Genomic DNA, 16460 nt, shown 5'->3' with positions numbered 1-16460 from the left:
TGTAAGGTTTTGGACTTCCGGTTCCGGTACTTCCGGTTCACACAAGCAAAATCGTAGAAATTAAATGAATCAATATATTGTTTTTATTCTTAAAGGAAATTCGTTGTAATTTTAGAGTTAGATCAACCATGTTGAGTTTTTTAAAAAGTAAAGCGGCGGCGAGTTTCTATCTCTTATCAATTTTGAGATTTTAGGCCTCAAACTTGAGAAAAGGGGGGATGAAAAAATAAAAACTCAGAAAAGCTTAGAAATGTTCTAAGACGGATATATATTGTTTAAATAAATGTAATTAAGATATATTCTAAGTTTCATTGAATAGTATTGAGCACTTCCGGTTTTATGAGCCGATGAAAATTGTCTACGGGAGTTTCTATGTTAAATTGAATTCACGCATGTAACGTTTTCTCAAACAGTTTTAAAGCAAATATTTTTATATTTTGTATTTGCAATTAGGGACCTGATGCGCAGACCGGAAAAGGTCTTGGGAAAAAAATTCCGAAAAAGAAGGGACCTGAAGGGGTCAATATTAAAAACGGCTCTTTAGCTGTAACTTTTTTATTGTTTTTCCGATTTTCAAAATCTTTTCGGTTTATAGTTCAGAATAAAGAGTACAATTTAAAAAATATTGTCCGAGGGGGCACTTTTGGACTCCTTATAGGGGTTTTAAGGGTCTGATAATGATAACTTTATCGCAATTCAATTTCAAAAGTTATCTCGCTTTTTTCAATAAATGATTATGATATATATTGTTTAAATAGACGTAATTAAGATATATTCCAAGTTTGATTGAATAGTATTGAGTACTTCCGGTTTTATGAGCCGATGAAAATTGTCTATGGGAGTTTCTATGTTAAATTGAATTCACGCATGTAACGTTTTCTCAAACGGTTTTTAAGCAAATATTTTTATATTTTGTACTTGTAATGAGGGACTAAATGCGCAGACCGGAAAAGATCTGAGGAAAAAAATTCCGAAAAATAAGGGACATGAAGGGGTCAGTATTAAAAACAACCCTTTAGCTATAACTTTTTTATTACTCACCAAATTTTCAAACTCTTTTCAGTTATTAGTTTAGAATAAAAAGTACAATTTAAAAATCATGGTCCAAAGGGCCACTTTTTACTCCTTATAGGGGTATTAAGGGCCTGAAAATGATAACTTTATCACGTTTAAAAAAAAATTAATTTCAAGAGTTATCTCGCTTTGCTCAATGAATGATTAGCATTAGAGCTTTTGGCATACCAAAACTCTTGAATCTTAAATGAGTACTTTCTTATATATGAATTTTTAGAATTTTTATTTCAGGAAACAAACGATATAGTTGGATAAAAAATTCTGAAGTTGTCTTTCTTTGGGCATTTAATTTCTTAAATGTTAACGTATGGGTTTATGCTCATGATATTTTCCTAATTTTAAATATACAGATTCTGAGAGAAAATATGATAAATTTAAATAAGGGGTTTTAAGGGCTGTCGAAAAGCCCTTCCTTTTTGTTGGAGACAAAAATAGGTCTAGTTATTATTATTATTTTAAGACAAATTTCTGTCAGCGATTTTTTGAAAACTGGAAGGTATATTGATACAAGTATAAATTGGTCTTACAGCAAATGTATCAGTCTATGAAATACAAGGTTTTAAAGTTCCGGTTCCGGTACTTCCGGTTTTTACAAGGAAAATTGCAAAAATTGTTTGAAACTCTATTTTTTGTTTATTTTTTAATGTAGAGCATTCAAATTTTAGATTTACCTTTATCATAAATAGTTGAACAAAATTGTTAGCGTAGACAACTTTCTATCTCTTACTGTTTTTGAGATATTAAGTCCTAAACTTTAGAAAAGGGGGGATGAAAAAACAAAAAAATTCAAATGACCTTAAAAAATTTATTTGACGCCTCAATATTATTATGATAGAAGTAATTAAAATATATTCCAAGTTTCATTAAATAGTATTGAGTACTTCCTGTTTTATGAGCCGATGAAAATTGTCTATGGGAGTTTCTATGTTAAATTGAATTCACGCGTGTAACGTTCTCTCAAACAGTTATCATGCAAATATTTTTATATTTAATATTTGCAATAAGGGACCTGATGCGCAGACCGGAAAAGGTCCTGGAAAAAAACGTCTGAAAAATAAGGGATCTGTCGGGGTCAGTATTAAAAACAGCCCTTTAGCTGTATCTTTTTTATTATTCATCCGATTTTCAAAATCTTTTCGGTTAATAGTTTAGAATAAAGAGTACAATTTAAAAATTATGGTCCGAGGGGCCACTTTTTGACTCCTTTTAGGGGTTTGAAGGACATAAAGATCACAACTTGTTTAAATTTCAAAATTATTTCTTGGAAGAGTTATCTCGCTTTGCTCTAAGAATGTAGAGCACAAATACTCTTAGCATACCAAGTTTTGCGTCCAAGGAATGAATACTTACTTTGGAATGATTTTTTGAAAAAATTCTTCAAAAAATTACAGGTGTAGCTACTTGTTAAATTCTGGAGTTATCTTTCTTTTCACACTGCAGTACTCATAAATTCCTATCTAAGCAACTGGTTATACCGAGGCGATTAGAAAATTTGCAAATAGATTAGAGATATTTTTTGTTTGACACTTTAAATAAAAAAGGGAAACTGGGGCTGTCGAAAAGCCCTTACTTTTTGTTGAAGACAAAAAAAGTTCTAGTTATTATTTTTTATTTCTCGACAAACTTTCGTCAGCGATTTTTTAAAAACAGAAAGGAATATTGAAACAATTATGGAATGGACTAATAGCATTTCTAAATGGCACGCGTATGTCCCTTTTTGGACTTCCGGTTCCGGTACTTCCGGTTTACACAAGCAAAATACGAGAAATAAAAAGAATCAATATGTTGTTTTTATTTCTTGAGGAATTTCGTTGTAATTTTAGAGTTAGATTAACCTTGTTGAGTTGTTTAAAAAGTTTAGTGGAGGCGAGTTTCTATCTCTTATCAGTTTTGAGATTTTAGGCCTCTAACTTGAGAAAAGGGGGGATGACAAAACAAAAAAATCAGAAAAAGCTTAAGAATGCTATAAAACGGATAGATATTGTTTAAATAGAAGTAATTTAGGTATATTCCAAGTTTCATTGAATAATATTGAGTACTTCCGGTTTTATGAGCCGATGAAAATTGTCTATGGGAGTTTCTATGTTAAATTGAATTCACGCGTGTAACGTTTTCTCAAACAGTTATCATGCAAATATTTTTGTATTTGATGTTTGCAATAAGGGACCTAATGCGCAGACCGGAAAAGGACCTGGAAAAGAACTTTTGAAAAATAAGGGATCTGTAGGGGTCAGTATTAAAAACAGCTATTTAGCTGTATCTTTTTTATTATTCATCCAATTTTCAAAATCTTTTCGGTTAATAGTTCAGAATAAAGAGTACAATTTAAAAATTATGGTCCGAGGGGCCACTTTTTGACTCCCTATAGGGGTTTGAAGGGCCTAAAGATCACAACTTTTTTAAATTTCAAAATTATTTTTTGGAAGAGTTATCTCGCTTTTTTTAAAGAATATAGAGCACAAATACTCTTAGAATACCAAGTTTTGCGTCCAAGGACTGAATACTTACTTTGAAATGATTTTTTTGAAAATATTCTTCTGGAAATTTGATGTGTAGCTACTTGTTAAGTTCTGGAGTTATCTTTCTTTTCACACTGCACTACCCATGAATTCCTATCTAAGCAACTGGTTATACCAAGGCGTTCAGAAAATATGGAAATAGATCAGACAAAATTTATTAAACATTTCAAAAAAAAAAAAAGGAAACTAGGGCTGTCGAAAAGCCCTTACTTTTTGTTGAAGACAAAAAAAGTTCTAGTTATTATTCTTATTCTCGACAAAGTTTCGTCAGCGATTTTTTGAAAACCGAAAAACATATTAAAACAAGAATGCTATAATCTTATAGCACCTTTATATGACACGCGTATGTAAGGTTTTGGACTTCCGGTTCCGGCACTTCCGGTTTTGACAAGGGAAATACTAAAAATTCATTGAAACATAATATCTTTATTATTGTTTGAGTTAGAGCATTCAAATTTAAGAATTAGATGCATCTTGTCCAGTTGTACAAAATCGTAAGCGTAGGCATTCCTCTATCTCTAACCATTTTTGAGATATTAAGGCTCGAACTTGAGAAAAGGGGGGATATAAAACCAAAAAAATTTCAAAAACCCTTCAAATTTTTATAAGACGCCAAAACATTGTTTAGATAGAACTATTTAACATATATTCCAAGTTTGAATAAAAGATATTGAGTACTTCCGGTATTATGAGCCTATGAAAAATTGTCTATGGGAGTTTCAATGTTAAACTAAAATCACGCGTGTCACGTTTTCTTAAAAAGTTTTGGAGTAATTATTACAACATTTTTTTTTAATAATGACACAACCAATGCGCAGACCGGAAAAGTTTTTGGGTAGACAATTCGAAAGAATAAGGGATCTGCAGGGGCCAACTTTTAAAGCAGCCCTTTAGCTGTAACTTTTTTACCTTTCATCTAATTTCCAAAATCTTTTCAGTTTATTGTTCAGAATAAAGAGTACAATCTTAAACTTATGCTCCGAGGGGCCACTTTTTGACTCCTTATAGGGGTTTTGAAAGCCCAAAGATCATCACTTGTTGAAATTTAAATTTTTTTTTAGTAAGAGTTATCTCGCTTTGTTGTAAGAATGTAGAGCATACATACTATAGGCATACTAAGTTTTGTGTCCGAGGAATGAATACTTGCTTCAAAATGATTTTTTGAAAATATTCCTCTGGAAATTAGAAGTGTAGCTACCTGTAAAATTCTGGAGTTATCTTTCTTTTCACATTGCACTACTCATAAGATCATATCCAAGCAACTGGGGATACCAAGGCGTTTAGAACACTTGGACAAAACTTAGAGAATAATTTTTTTTTGAACATTTAATTAAAAAGGGATAATGGGGCTGTCGAAAAGCCCTTACTTTTTGTTGAAGACAAAAAAAGTTCTAGTTATTATTCTTATTCTCGACAAAGTTTCGTCAGCGATTTTTTGAAAACGGAAAAACATATTAAAACAAATATGCTATAATCTTATAGCACCTTTATATGACACGCGTATGTAAGGTTTTGGACTTCCTGTTCCGTCACTTCCGGTTTTGACAAGGGAAATACTAAAAATTCATTGAAACATAATATCTTTATTATTTTTTGAGTTAGAGCATTCAATTTTAAGAATTAGATGCATCTTGTCCAGCTGTACAAAATTGTAAGCGTAGGCATTCCTCTATCTCTAACCATTTTTGAGATATTAAGGCTCGAACTTGAGAAAAGGGGGGATGTAAAACCCAAAAAATTCAAATAACCTTCAAATTTGATAAGACGCCAAAACATTGTTCAGATACAACTATTTAACATATATTCCAAGTTTGAATAAAAAATATTCAGTACTTCCGGTTTTATGAGCCTATGAAAAATTGTCTATGGGAGTTTCAATGTTAAACTAAATTCACGCGTGTCACGTTTTCTCAAAAAGTTTTTGGGTAATTATTACAACATTTTTTTCTAATAATGACACAATCAATGCACAGACCGGAAAAGTTTTTGATTAGACAATTCGAAAGAATAAGGGATCTGCAGGGGCCAACGTTCAAAACAGCCCTTTAGCTGTAACTTTTTTACCTTTCATCTAATTTCCAAAATCTTTTCAGTTTATTGTTCAGAATAAAGAGTACCATTTTAAAATTATGGTCCGAGGGGCCACTTGTTGACTCCTTATAGGGGTTTGGAAAGCCCAAAAATCATCACATGTTTAAATTTCAAATTTTTTTTTAGTAAGAGTTATCTCGCTTTGTTGTAAGAAGGAAGAGCATACATACTATAGGCATACCAAGTTTTGTGTCCGAGGAATAAATACTTACTTCAAAATGATTTTTTGAAAATATTCCTCTGGATATTAGAAGTGTAGCTACCTGTAAAATTCTGGAGTTATCTTTCTTTTCACATTGCACTACTTATAAGATCATATCCAAGCAACTAGGGATACCAAGGCGTTTGGAACACTTGGAAAAAACTTAGAGACTAATTTTTTTTTTAACATTTAATTAAAAAGGGATAATGGGGCTGTCGAAAAGCCCTTACTTTTTGTTGAAGACAAAAAAAGTTCTAGTTATTATTCTTATTCTCGACAAAGTTTCGTCAGCGATTTTTTGAAAACGGAAAAACATATTAAAACAAGTATGCTATAATCTTATAGCACCTTTATATGACACGCGTATGTAAGGTTTTGGACTTCCGGTTCCGGCACTTCCGGTTTTGACAAGGGAAATACTAAAAATTCATTGAAACAAAATATCTTTATTATTTTTTGAGTTAGAGCATTCAAATTTAAGAATTAGATGCATCTTGTCCAGCTGTACAAAATTGTAAGCGTAGGCATTCCTCTATCTCTTACCATTTTTGAGATATTAAGGCTCGAACTTGAGAAAAGGGGGGATGTAAAACCCAAAAAATTCAAAAAACCTTCAAATTTTTATAAGACGCCAAAAAATTGTTCAGATACAACTATTTAACATATATTCCAAGTTGGAATAAAAAATATTCAGTACTTCCGGTTTTATGAGCCTATGAAAAATTGTCTATGGGAGTTTTAATGTTAAACTAAAATTACGCGTGTCACGTTTTCTCAAAAAGTTTTTGGGTAATTATTACAACATTTTTTTTAAATAATGACACAACCAATGCGCAGACCGGAAAAGTTTTTGGGTAGACAATTCGAAAGAATAAGGGATCTGCAGGGGCCAACGTTCAAAACAGCCCTTTAGCTGTAACTTTTTTACCTTTCATCTAATTTCCAAAATCTTTTCAGTTTATTGTTCAGAATAAAGAGTACAATCTTAAAATTATGGTCCGAGGGGCCACTTGTTGACTCCTTATAGGGGTTTGGAAAGCCCAAAGATCATCAAATGTTTAAATTTCAATTTTTTTTTTAGTAAGAGTTATCTCGCTTTGTTGTATACATATATATATAGAGCATACATACTATAGGCATACCTAGTTTTGTGTCCGAGGAATAAATACTTACTTCTAAATGATTTTTTTGAAAACATTCCTCTGGAAATTAGAAGTGTAGCTACCTGTAAAATTCTGGAGTTATCTTTCTTTTCACATTGCACTACTTATAAGATCATATCCAAGCAACTGGGGATACCAAGGCGTTTAGAACACTTGGAAAAAACTTAGAGACTAATTTTTTTTTGAACATTTAATTAAAAAGGGATAATGGGGCTGTCGAAAAGCCCTTACTTTTTGTTGAAGACAAAAAAAGTTCTAGTTATTATTATTCTTCTCGACAAAGTTTCGTCATGGATTTTTTGAAAACGGAACAGAAAAATAAAAATTTAATGTTAGATTCTTTTAGCAATTGTTTAGTTCTCCCGTATGTCCTTTTTTGGACTTCCGGTCTATATACTTCCGGTTTACACATGCAAAAAACAAAATATTAAAAGGACCTTTGTATCTATTTTATTTTTTGATTATAAACAAAGAAATTTTGGATTTAGATACTTCAAAGTATGATATACAAAATCGTAAGCGACAACTTTTTTGTATCTCTTGCTGTTTTTGAGATATTAGACTTCAAACTATGAAAAAGGGGGGGATGAAAAAAATAAAATTTGAAATAACCACCAAATTTTTTTAATGGGGAATGGAAAATGTTAAAACTGTCATAATTATCATATACGTAAAGTTTCGTTTGAAACAATTGAGAACTTCCGGTTTTATAAGTTGATAAAAAATCGTCTATGGGTGTTTTAATGTTAAACTGAATTCACGCGTGCCACTTTTTCTCAAACAGTTTTCAAGTAAATATTTCCATATTTAATATTTATATTGAGGGACCTAATTTGCAGACCGGAAAATGTTTTGAGATAAAAATTTTGAAAGATAAGGGATCCAGAGGGGTCAAAGCTAAAAACAACCCATTAGCTGTATCTTTTTTATTTTTCATCCGATTTTTAAAATCTTTTCGGTTTTACGTTTTGAGTAAAGAGTACAATTTAAAAATTATGGTCCGTAGGGCCATTTTTTGACTTCTTATAGGAGTATTAAGGGTGTGAATATTGCAACTTTTTAAAAGTTGAAAAAAGTGATTTAGAAAGAGTTATCTCGCTTTGCTCAATGAACGTAGAAGATTAATACTCTAGGCATACCACGTTTTCAATTTGAGAAAGGAATACTTACTTTTTTATGATTTTTTGGAAATATTCTTTTAGAAATTAAAAGTATTTTTACTTTTAAAGTGCTAAAGTTATCTTTTTTTGACATTGCATTATTTATAAGGTTATATTTCTAAAAGGCAACTGATTATACCAAGGCGGTGAAGAATTTTAAAATAAAAAATAGATACGAATTTACCTGACATTTACAATCAAAAAAGGGAAAGGGGATGTCGAAAAGCCCTTACTTTTTGTTGAAGACAAAAAAAAAGTTCTAGTTATCTTTGATTTTCTCTGTTGAACATGTAATCTTGTTTTTTCTCTTTTTATCTACCTACTCACACTCTCTAGAACACTTTGTTTTCTCTCTCTCTCTCTCTCTCTCTCTCTCTCTCTCTCTCTCTCTCTCTCTCTCTCTCTCTCTGACAACATATATCCTTGTCTCTTTCTTCTTTCATTCTTTCTGTACATCTCTCAGATTTTTTTTGCATTAAAATTTGTTTCTCATTCCTTCTTTCATATCCCTTTCTCAAAATCCCTCTGCTTTCATACACGCTTGCTTTCTCAGAGAGAGAGAGAGAGAGAGAGAGAGAGAGAGAGAGAGAGAGAGAGAGAGAGAGAGAGAGAGAGAGAGAGAGAGAGAGAGAATGATAAAGAAAGAGAAACAGAAATGGGAAAAAGGGATTGAGAGACTTTCTCTGATAAAAATGTACCCACTTTCTTTCTATGAAACCGAATTTTTCGCTATTCCCTCTCAATCTCTATGACTTTCTCTGATTAAAATGTACTGGTTCTACTGGCTAAGTATTTGACTTTGGCCTATGACTGGCTATCCCCCTTACCCTGGCTGAGTATTTGACTGTGGCCTATGACTGGCTTTCCCCCTTTTTCTGGCTGAGTATTTGACAGTGGCCTATGACTGGCTTTCCCCCTTACCCTGGCTAAGTATTTGACTGTAGCCTATGACTGGGTTTCTTCCCTTACCCTGGCTAAGTATTTGACTGTCGTCTATGACTAGCTTTTCCCCTTACCCTGGCTAAGTATTTGACTGTCGTCTATGACTGATTTCCCCCTTACCCTGGCTGAGTATTTGACTATGGCTTATGACTGGCTTTCCCCCTTTTTCTGGCTGAGTATTTGACAGTGGCCTATGACTGGCTTCCCCCTTACCCTGGCTGAGTATTTGACTGTGGTAACAACTGACTTCCCCCCTTACCCTGGCTGAGTATTTGACTATGGTAACAACTGACTTTCCCCTTTACCCTGGCTGAGTATTTGACTGTGGTAACAACTGACTTTCCCCTTTACCCTGGCTGAGTATTTGACTGTGGCCTATGACTGGGTTTCTCCGATTCCCCTGGCTAAGTATTTGACTGTCGTCTATGACTGACTTTCCCCCTTACCCTGGCTGAGTATTTGACTGTCGTCTATGACTGAATTTCCCCCTTACACTGGCTGAGTATTTGACTATGGCTTATGACTGGCTTTCCCCCTTACCCTGAATGAGTATTTGACTGTTGTCTATCGTCTATCACTGACTTTCTTCCTTACCCTGGCTGAATATTTGACGGAGGCCCATGACTGTCTTTCCTCTTACTCTGGCTGAGTATTTGACTATGGCCTATGAGTAGCTTTCCCCCTTACTCTGGCTGAGTATTTAACTATGGCCTATGACTGGCTTTCCCCCTTACCCATGATAATTCAATTTTAGTTTGTAAGTTTAAGAAAAAATATCTATTGCAAAATTAAAAAGGGGATGAACTGACGTACGTTACAATAACTTTAAAGGAGTAGAACATTTGTATTAAAATCTTTATTATTCAACAACATTGTATCCGATATTAAACTATTGTTCAACTTGTAAATGAATAAATAACATATCTTATAAATTATGAATGATGTAAATTTACTGAAAACATAGATATGTTTTATTTGATTTTACAATCAAATTTATTTACATTGTTAATTTTATTTTCATTAATTTATCATAATTCATTGTTTGATCGCAAGCTGCGCTCGCCCCAACGGGCGCACCGTAAAACATATTAGAATTTGTAACCCTGAACAAGCCTTTAACATTTCATTTCTTACACGATGAACAATTAGCCATCCAAATAAACATCCGTCAGATTCCTTCTATCGTCTGTTCACACTTCATGATGACGTTTCGTCGTTTCGGCATCCAACAATTTGGTCCCAGAGTCATTTCGACCCACATATATTACTTGTTTAATTGATTTCATCTTTATTTCAGTTATCAATATGTTCGAACATTTGTAGCAGTGGTTTCTTTTTGTAAAGACAAGCTCCTGCGTCTTGGATTCGAATGTTTAATAATATATGCCGGTTTATATTTTAAAACCCTTATTATGGATCACGGTTCGTACACTCGGTCTGGTTCAATGATTACAAGCGGGCATGCATATAGAATGTAGACAAGTTGATGTACTCATCAGTATCGTCAAACTATCGTCAGGCAATTTGATGTACATGTACAAAAAGTTAAATGACTATGAAACCATACAGACCGTCCCTTTTGACTATATGAATTGATCTACCAGCCAAAACGTATCACAAAAACCAACTGATATATTTGATATTTAAATATTTCAATAAAAACAAATAAAAAATAACACTCTATCACACATTTAATTGTAATTTTTGTCGAATTGCATTCTGCGTTTGTGTTATAACAATTTCAATATTCTTAATCTAGACAGCATTTTCCAGCGGCTACCTCTAGTCTAGCATTCCTGCCCAGTAGATTTATTTATCTGAAGGGGAGGTGGGGAGGGGGTTGGTTCCGGACCATCGGGAATTGGTAGTACATGCAGTACAAACAGTGATTCTCCATTTAATTTAGATTAAAGACCGAGAAAAAAAGCACTGCCTTCATTGGATGTTAGAAATGACTGGCATTCATTTACTCGCCCTGTGTATACCATGTCTAGCCTTGCGACGATGGTGCGATTAATTTTTGTCTTTTAAAGCATAATGTGACGAGAAAACGACATTGCCATTAGCGCTATAATCAAAAGAAACTGTTTTCGACATAGACAAATTTTGTAATCTTGACAATTAAAAGATATCAATTAAAATTTTACTCTGTACTTAGTTTGTGTACCATACCAAACGCACTGAACACCTGGTCTATCAAAATCACGAGGCGCCAATCATCCATAAAAACGTCCTTTTATTAGTTAAGATATTCATTTGTGAACAATTGAAAATGGAAAATTAACTAGAGTAAAAGTTCGTTGCAAAGCAACAAGTGGGCTTCCCGTTAATGTCGAAAGTAAAGCTCAAAGTTCCTGGAGGAAGCAAGTTCTTAAACCATTAAGAAGAGTAACTGCAACAACAAGATACAAAAAATCAAATATATCTACGACTTAATCAAATCCGAATTACTTTAAGTACGGGTTAACAAATCCCCTAACGATTTCAAAAACGACTTAACAAAAAAAGTCTGAATATTTTCAAGTACTACTTAACAATTTTCGATTAATTTGGGTACGAGTTAATTTCACTTTGAACCTAACACTATTTTCGTAACCATGAACGCAGAAGCAACATTACCGGAAAATCAATTTTTGGATACGAATATCTCTGCAATTTGAAAAAAAGATATCAAATTTAGATTTAGCTATATCATCTCTACAAAACAAGTAAGAACCTAATTAAGGATAAAGTTTACTCAGGGTTTGAGATTTCAAAAAATATTTTTACAAAATTCAATATCTGAAGTCCAAAATTGTTTTAAAAACACAAAATAGCAACATTATTGACAAATATCTTTATTGATATGCATGATTTGTTTATTTAGAAAGATATATACTCCGACAAAGGTAGATTGATATTAAAACAGAGGAAATTCGGACTAAAATTTTCATTTTTCTCTTTTAAAATTTCTGTTGCAAAGTAACTGAAAAAGTTAAGTTTCTATATTTTTTTTCACATCATTTTACATATTGTATGGCTGTATTTACCCGTCTATAAATTTATATCACTGGCTGGCACGCACTTGGAAAAATCTTTAAATTACATAAAATGGATTCAAGATAAAATATCTCAAAATTTTGATCATTGACCTTATAATTGTAATGTTAACAAAAACAGTTTTAGGCAATCAATGATTGGAGCTCCTATTAGTCAGTTTTTTTGTAAAACTTGATCAAAAATGGGTGCAATTTTGAAAATTGATAGAGGAAATTCGAACTAAATTAAATTTAAAATATGAGCTTAAAACGATTCAGTCAAATATAAAATTAGTAAAGCTATTCATATTTTATCATTTCCCAACCTACAAATTGTTTTAATATTTCTAATAATTACAAAATAAAGAAAACCTTGAAAATGGTGGACAATTTTGACAAATTGTGACAATTTTTTCAAAAAACATTCAGAGGTCACTAGCAGAAAAAATAGGTCATTGACCTAGTTATTTGAAAGTGAAAAATAGCACCACAATAGTGAGGCTACAATGTGGAATAAGTAGTTTTTTGTTCCTATTAGTGGACTTTTTCGCCCCTGAGTAAACGTAATCTTTAAATCAAATGTTGTACCCACGATCTACAGGTATTACATTTCTTTAAGTTTCATGAGTCGATTCCGTAAAAGAAACAAGAACCAACAACTCTGGTACATGCGCCGCTGGTATATAGAATCATTGAGCACATTTGCAGCTGATCGGAGAAGTTTTACAAACGTGCATTTTCACAAATGTTATATAAGTATTTGAGTACAAAACGATGATCGTATTGTTGCATTAAACATCGCGATAAACACTCACTCCCGTTGTTTAGAAAAACGAAAGATTTCGCCCATGCAAGTCGCACGTGGTTGATTATTCCTTAAGTAAATTTTTTTCAGCGATCGTCAATTTTTTTTTACATTAGTGCACACATGGATACGATAATTTTCTAGATCATTGGGAAAACTATGTTGAAAGCATTTGAACACACCATATATATAGATATGTATACACAAGCAAGCGTGTTTTCCCCAGGGCTTCACACTTTTATCATTTAGGCGCCAAATCTACTTGAACTTACCTTAGAAAAACCTCAGCCTTTAAAATACATATATGTTTAATATTTCAAACGTTAATTTAATATAATTTTATTACACCATCATTTAAAGACCTAGACTCCTGCCCTTGAGCTGTGGAGGTTGTTTATCGTGCAATCTCCTACCATGACACGCCCGTAACTTCCAATAATTATCCACCACTTGAAACAAAAATAAGTGTAAGGTGACGTTGCCCGACATTGAGACATGTACCTAGTAGTATATCAGTCCTGATATAGCTGTTTTGGTAGCAGTGTATCAGCCCTGATAAAGATATTCTGGTAGTAGAGTATCAGTTCTGATATAGCTGTTGTGGTAGAAGTGCATCAGCCCTGATACAGCTGTGGTGGTAGCAGTCTATCAGCCCTGATACAGCTGTTGTGGTAGCAGTGTATCAGCCCTGATATAGCTGTTGTGGGAGTAGTGTATCAGCCCTGATACAGCTGTTGTGGTAGAAGTGTATCAGCCATGATCTAGCTGTACTGGTAGTAGTGTATCAGCCCTGATACAGCTGTTGTGGTAGTAGTGTATCAGCCCTGATATAGCTGTTGTGTGAGTAGTGTATCAGCCCTGATACAACTGTTGTGGTAGAAGTGTATCAGCCATGATATATCTGTACTGGTAATTGTGTATTAGCCTTAATATAGCTGTACTGGTAGTAGGTTATCAGCCCTGATACAGCTGTTCTGGTAGTAGTTTATCAGCCCTGATTCAGTAGTTGTGGTAGTAGTGTATTTGTCCTGATTTAGCTATCATGGTAGTTGTGTATCATCCCTGGTATAGCTGTACAGGTAGAGGAGTATCAGCCCTGATAGAGCCGTTTTTTTTAAAGTAATCAGCTCTGATACAGCTGTTTTGGACTACATGTAGGTAAGACAACATTTGGAAGCTAGAGCTATCTCGCCTTAATATATAATGCTACATAAAGGTTATATTTTCTTCGTCTTTCCCGTCGTTAATGGACTGCCTCGTTCTTAAGACCGAGTTTTTTCTCTGTCTTTGCCCGTCTTTAAAGGACTGTCTTGCCCTCAATAAACAATTCCCATTTAATTTGGTTTAATCTTTTAACATAAATTTGTTCAAGGAATGTTTGATAATTAGTTAATCATCCATGATCTAATTAAAACTATTGTAATATCTAAATTTCCAGATTTTCCGATTTTTAACTTTCTACTTTTTAAACCACCTGTAGTGTCAAGCAATCTCATACTTAGTAATTTAAACACGGAATGTAGAAGGTCAACATGATTTGACGGGTTAGTGTTAATTTTTTGCGATACATTAAGTGTGAATTCCTCATCAACAACAACACCAGTGAATACATCAAGTGTGAAAAGATGTTAGATAAAGATCCTCAAACATTTGAGGACCTATTTAAATTCGCAAAAAGGCCAGAATCAACAGTGAAGATTCGTAAAAATGACAGCCTGATTGCATCCATTGAAGGCATGGAAATCGTCTGATGAAGAAACTTTCAAAACAACTGGAATCAAGCGTTATGGGTTTAGACTGCCGAGACCAATATGCTCCTGCAGAAGTGCGTGACCGTTATGCCTCATCTGATCAACAGAACAATTCTCATACTAATATGCACACCAGAAACCATGGAAAACCCCGAGGATATGATTTCCGTTCTCAAAAACATTTTAAAAGTGAAAGCAGAGACAGACCGCAATTCTCCAACAATGCCTCTCGATACGGACCTCGCAACCAAGGAAACCGCTTTCCTCGGCCCACTCCTCCGTCCAGACAGCATGGTTCCCGTCCAGCCCAGAATCAACGTCAACCTGGTCCCAGTAAGTGCCCAAATTGGTCATTTTCAAATTGCATGTTTTTCTAACCCTGCTAGTCCATTACATAGAAAGATAACAAATTTTGATTTTAACCAATAGGAATTCAAGCCTATCCATTTTATGGAAAAATGTCAAAATCAAAGTGCAAAATCATCTGATTTAAATTTAGCTACAAATATGATAAAGAATACTGTTGATATTTCTATCAATAAGAAAAGAACAAATGCTCTTGTTGACACTGGTGTTTCAATTACTGTAGTTAGTGCTCTATATTTGAACAAAACATCTTATGCAAATGCTGTGCTTATGACACCAGATTTTTATTTTGTAAACGGAGTTGGTGGTAGGTTGAATGTTTTGGGTAAACTTGGCCTCCCCTTATCATTTCAAGGTGCTACATTCACTTTCCCTGTGCATGTTGTTGAAAAGTTCCCACATTCTTTAATTATTGGTCTAGATTTCATGAAAAAACACAAGGTGACCATAAAGTTAGCAAACAACACAATGTCCTTTCTCAATGATGCTGCTAATGTTTTCGTGCTAAGGTCAAACAGTGGCATAGCAAGAGTTGCAAAATCAACAATTTTACCACCTCATTCAGAGACAATTTTGTGTTTTAAAATTTCAAATAGAAAGTCTGGAGAAACAGTTTTGTTAGAACCATTAGATAATGAATTGCACAATACAGATCTTTTGGGTTTAAAATGCTTAATCAAAGTCAACAATAGTCAGTAATGTCTTAAAGTGCTAAATCCAACCAACCGGAAGATTCGTTTGGGTAAAAGTAAAATAGCAGCTACGGTTTCAAATTGACCAAGATGCATGCATGGTTTACCATCTTGATACACAACCAACAACAGATGAATCTGCGTCCATTCACATGGTTCATACCGACACAAACAAACAATCAACTGCCAGTACACAAACAAACAAATCATCTGACATCTCATTTGACCTCACTAACTCAGACCTGAATACACATCAAAGGCAGATCATGACAAGAATTGTTACACAAACGTAAAGACATCTTCGCAACAAGAACACATAATCTAGGGAAATGCAATATATACATGCACACGATTGAAACAGATTCTAATACAAAACCTGTCAAAATGCCTTTTTACCGAACAACACCTGCACACCACGCAGAAATCAATAGACAAGTGGACGATTGGTTGAAAAATGATATCATTCAGGAATCAAAAAGTGATTGGCATTCTCCTTGTTTGTTAGTAAAGAAATCTTCTGGTGAATTCAGACTTGTAACTGACTTTCGAAAATTAAACAAAATAACCAAACCAATGCCATTTTCTCTGCCAAGATTAGAATGTGTCTTTGATACCATTGGCCAAAGTAAAGCTCAGTTCTTCACAAGTCTCGACCTACACAGTGCTTTCTTACAAATC

The 16460-nt window shown here is 33.6% G+C and overlaps 3 protein-coding genes across 3 annotated transcripts in view; 2 read left to right on the top strand and 1 right to left on the bottom strand.

Moving 5' to 3' along the window:
- The window catches only part of LOC117683827 (uncharacterized), a 39348-nt gene extending 24624 nt beyond the window's left edge, over positions 1-14724 (top strand). Inside the window, exon 3 of the mRNA XM_066073442.1 lies at positions 14548-14724. Coding sequence (XP_065929514.1) covers positions 14548-14724 — 177 coding nt within the window. The remainder of the gene's footprint in view (positions 1-14547) is intronic.
- Positions 1-16460, top strand: part of LOC105330818 (uncharacterized) — a 480842-nt gene that overhangs the window by 100207 nt on the left and 364175 nt on the right. The gene's annotated exons all lie outside the window — the stretch shown is intronic.
- The window catches only part of LOC136272182 (uncharacterized), an 82734-nt gene that overhangs the window by 59948 nt on the left and 6326 nt on the right, over positions 1-16460 (bottom strand). The window lies entirely within an intron of this gene.

The sequence above is a fragment of the Magallana gigas genome, chromosome 10 (assembly GCF_963853765.1).
Source record: "Magallana gigas chromosome 10, xbMagGiga1.1, whole genome shotgun sequence".
NCBI lineage: Eukaryota > Metazoa > Mollusca > Bivalvia > Ostreida > Ostreidae > Magallana > Magallana gigas.
Note: the sequence above shows the minus strand (reverse complement) of the source record. Positions and strands in the feature narration are given on the sequence as shown.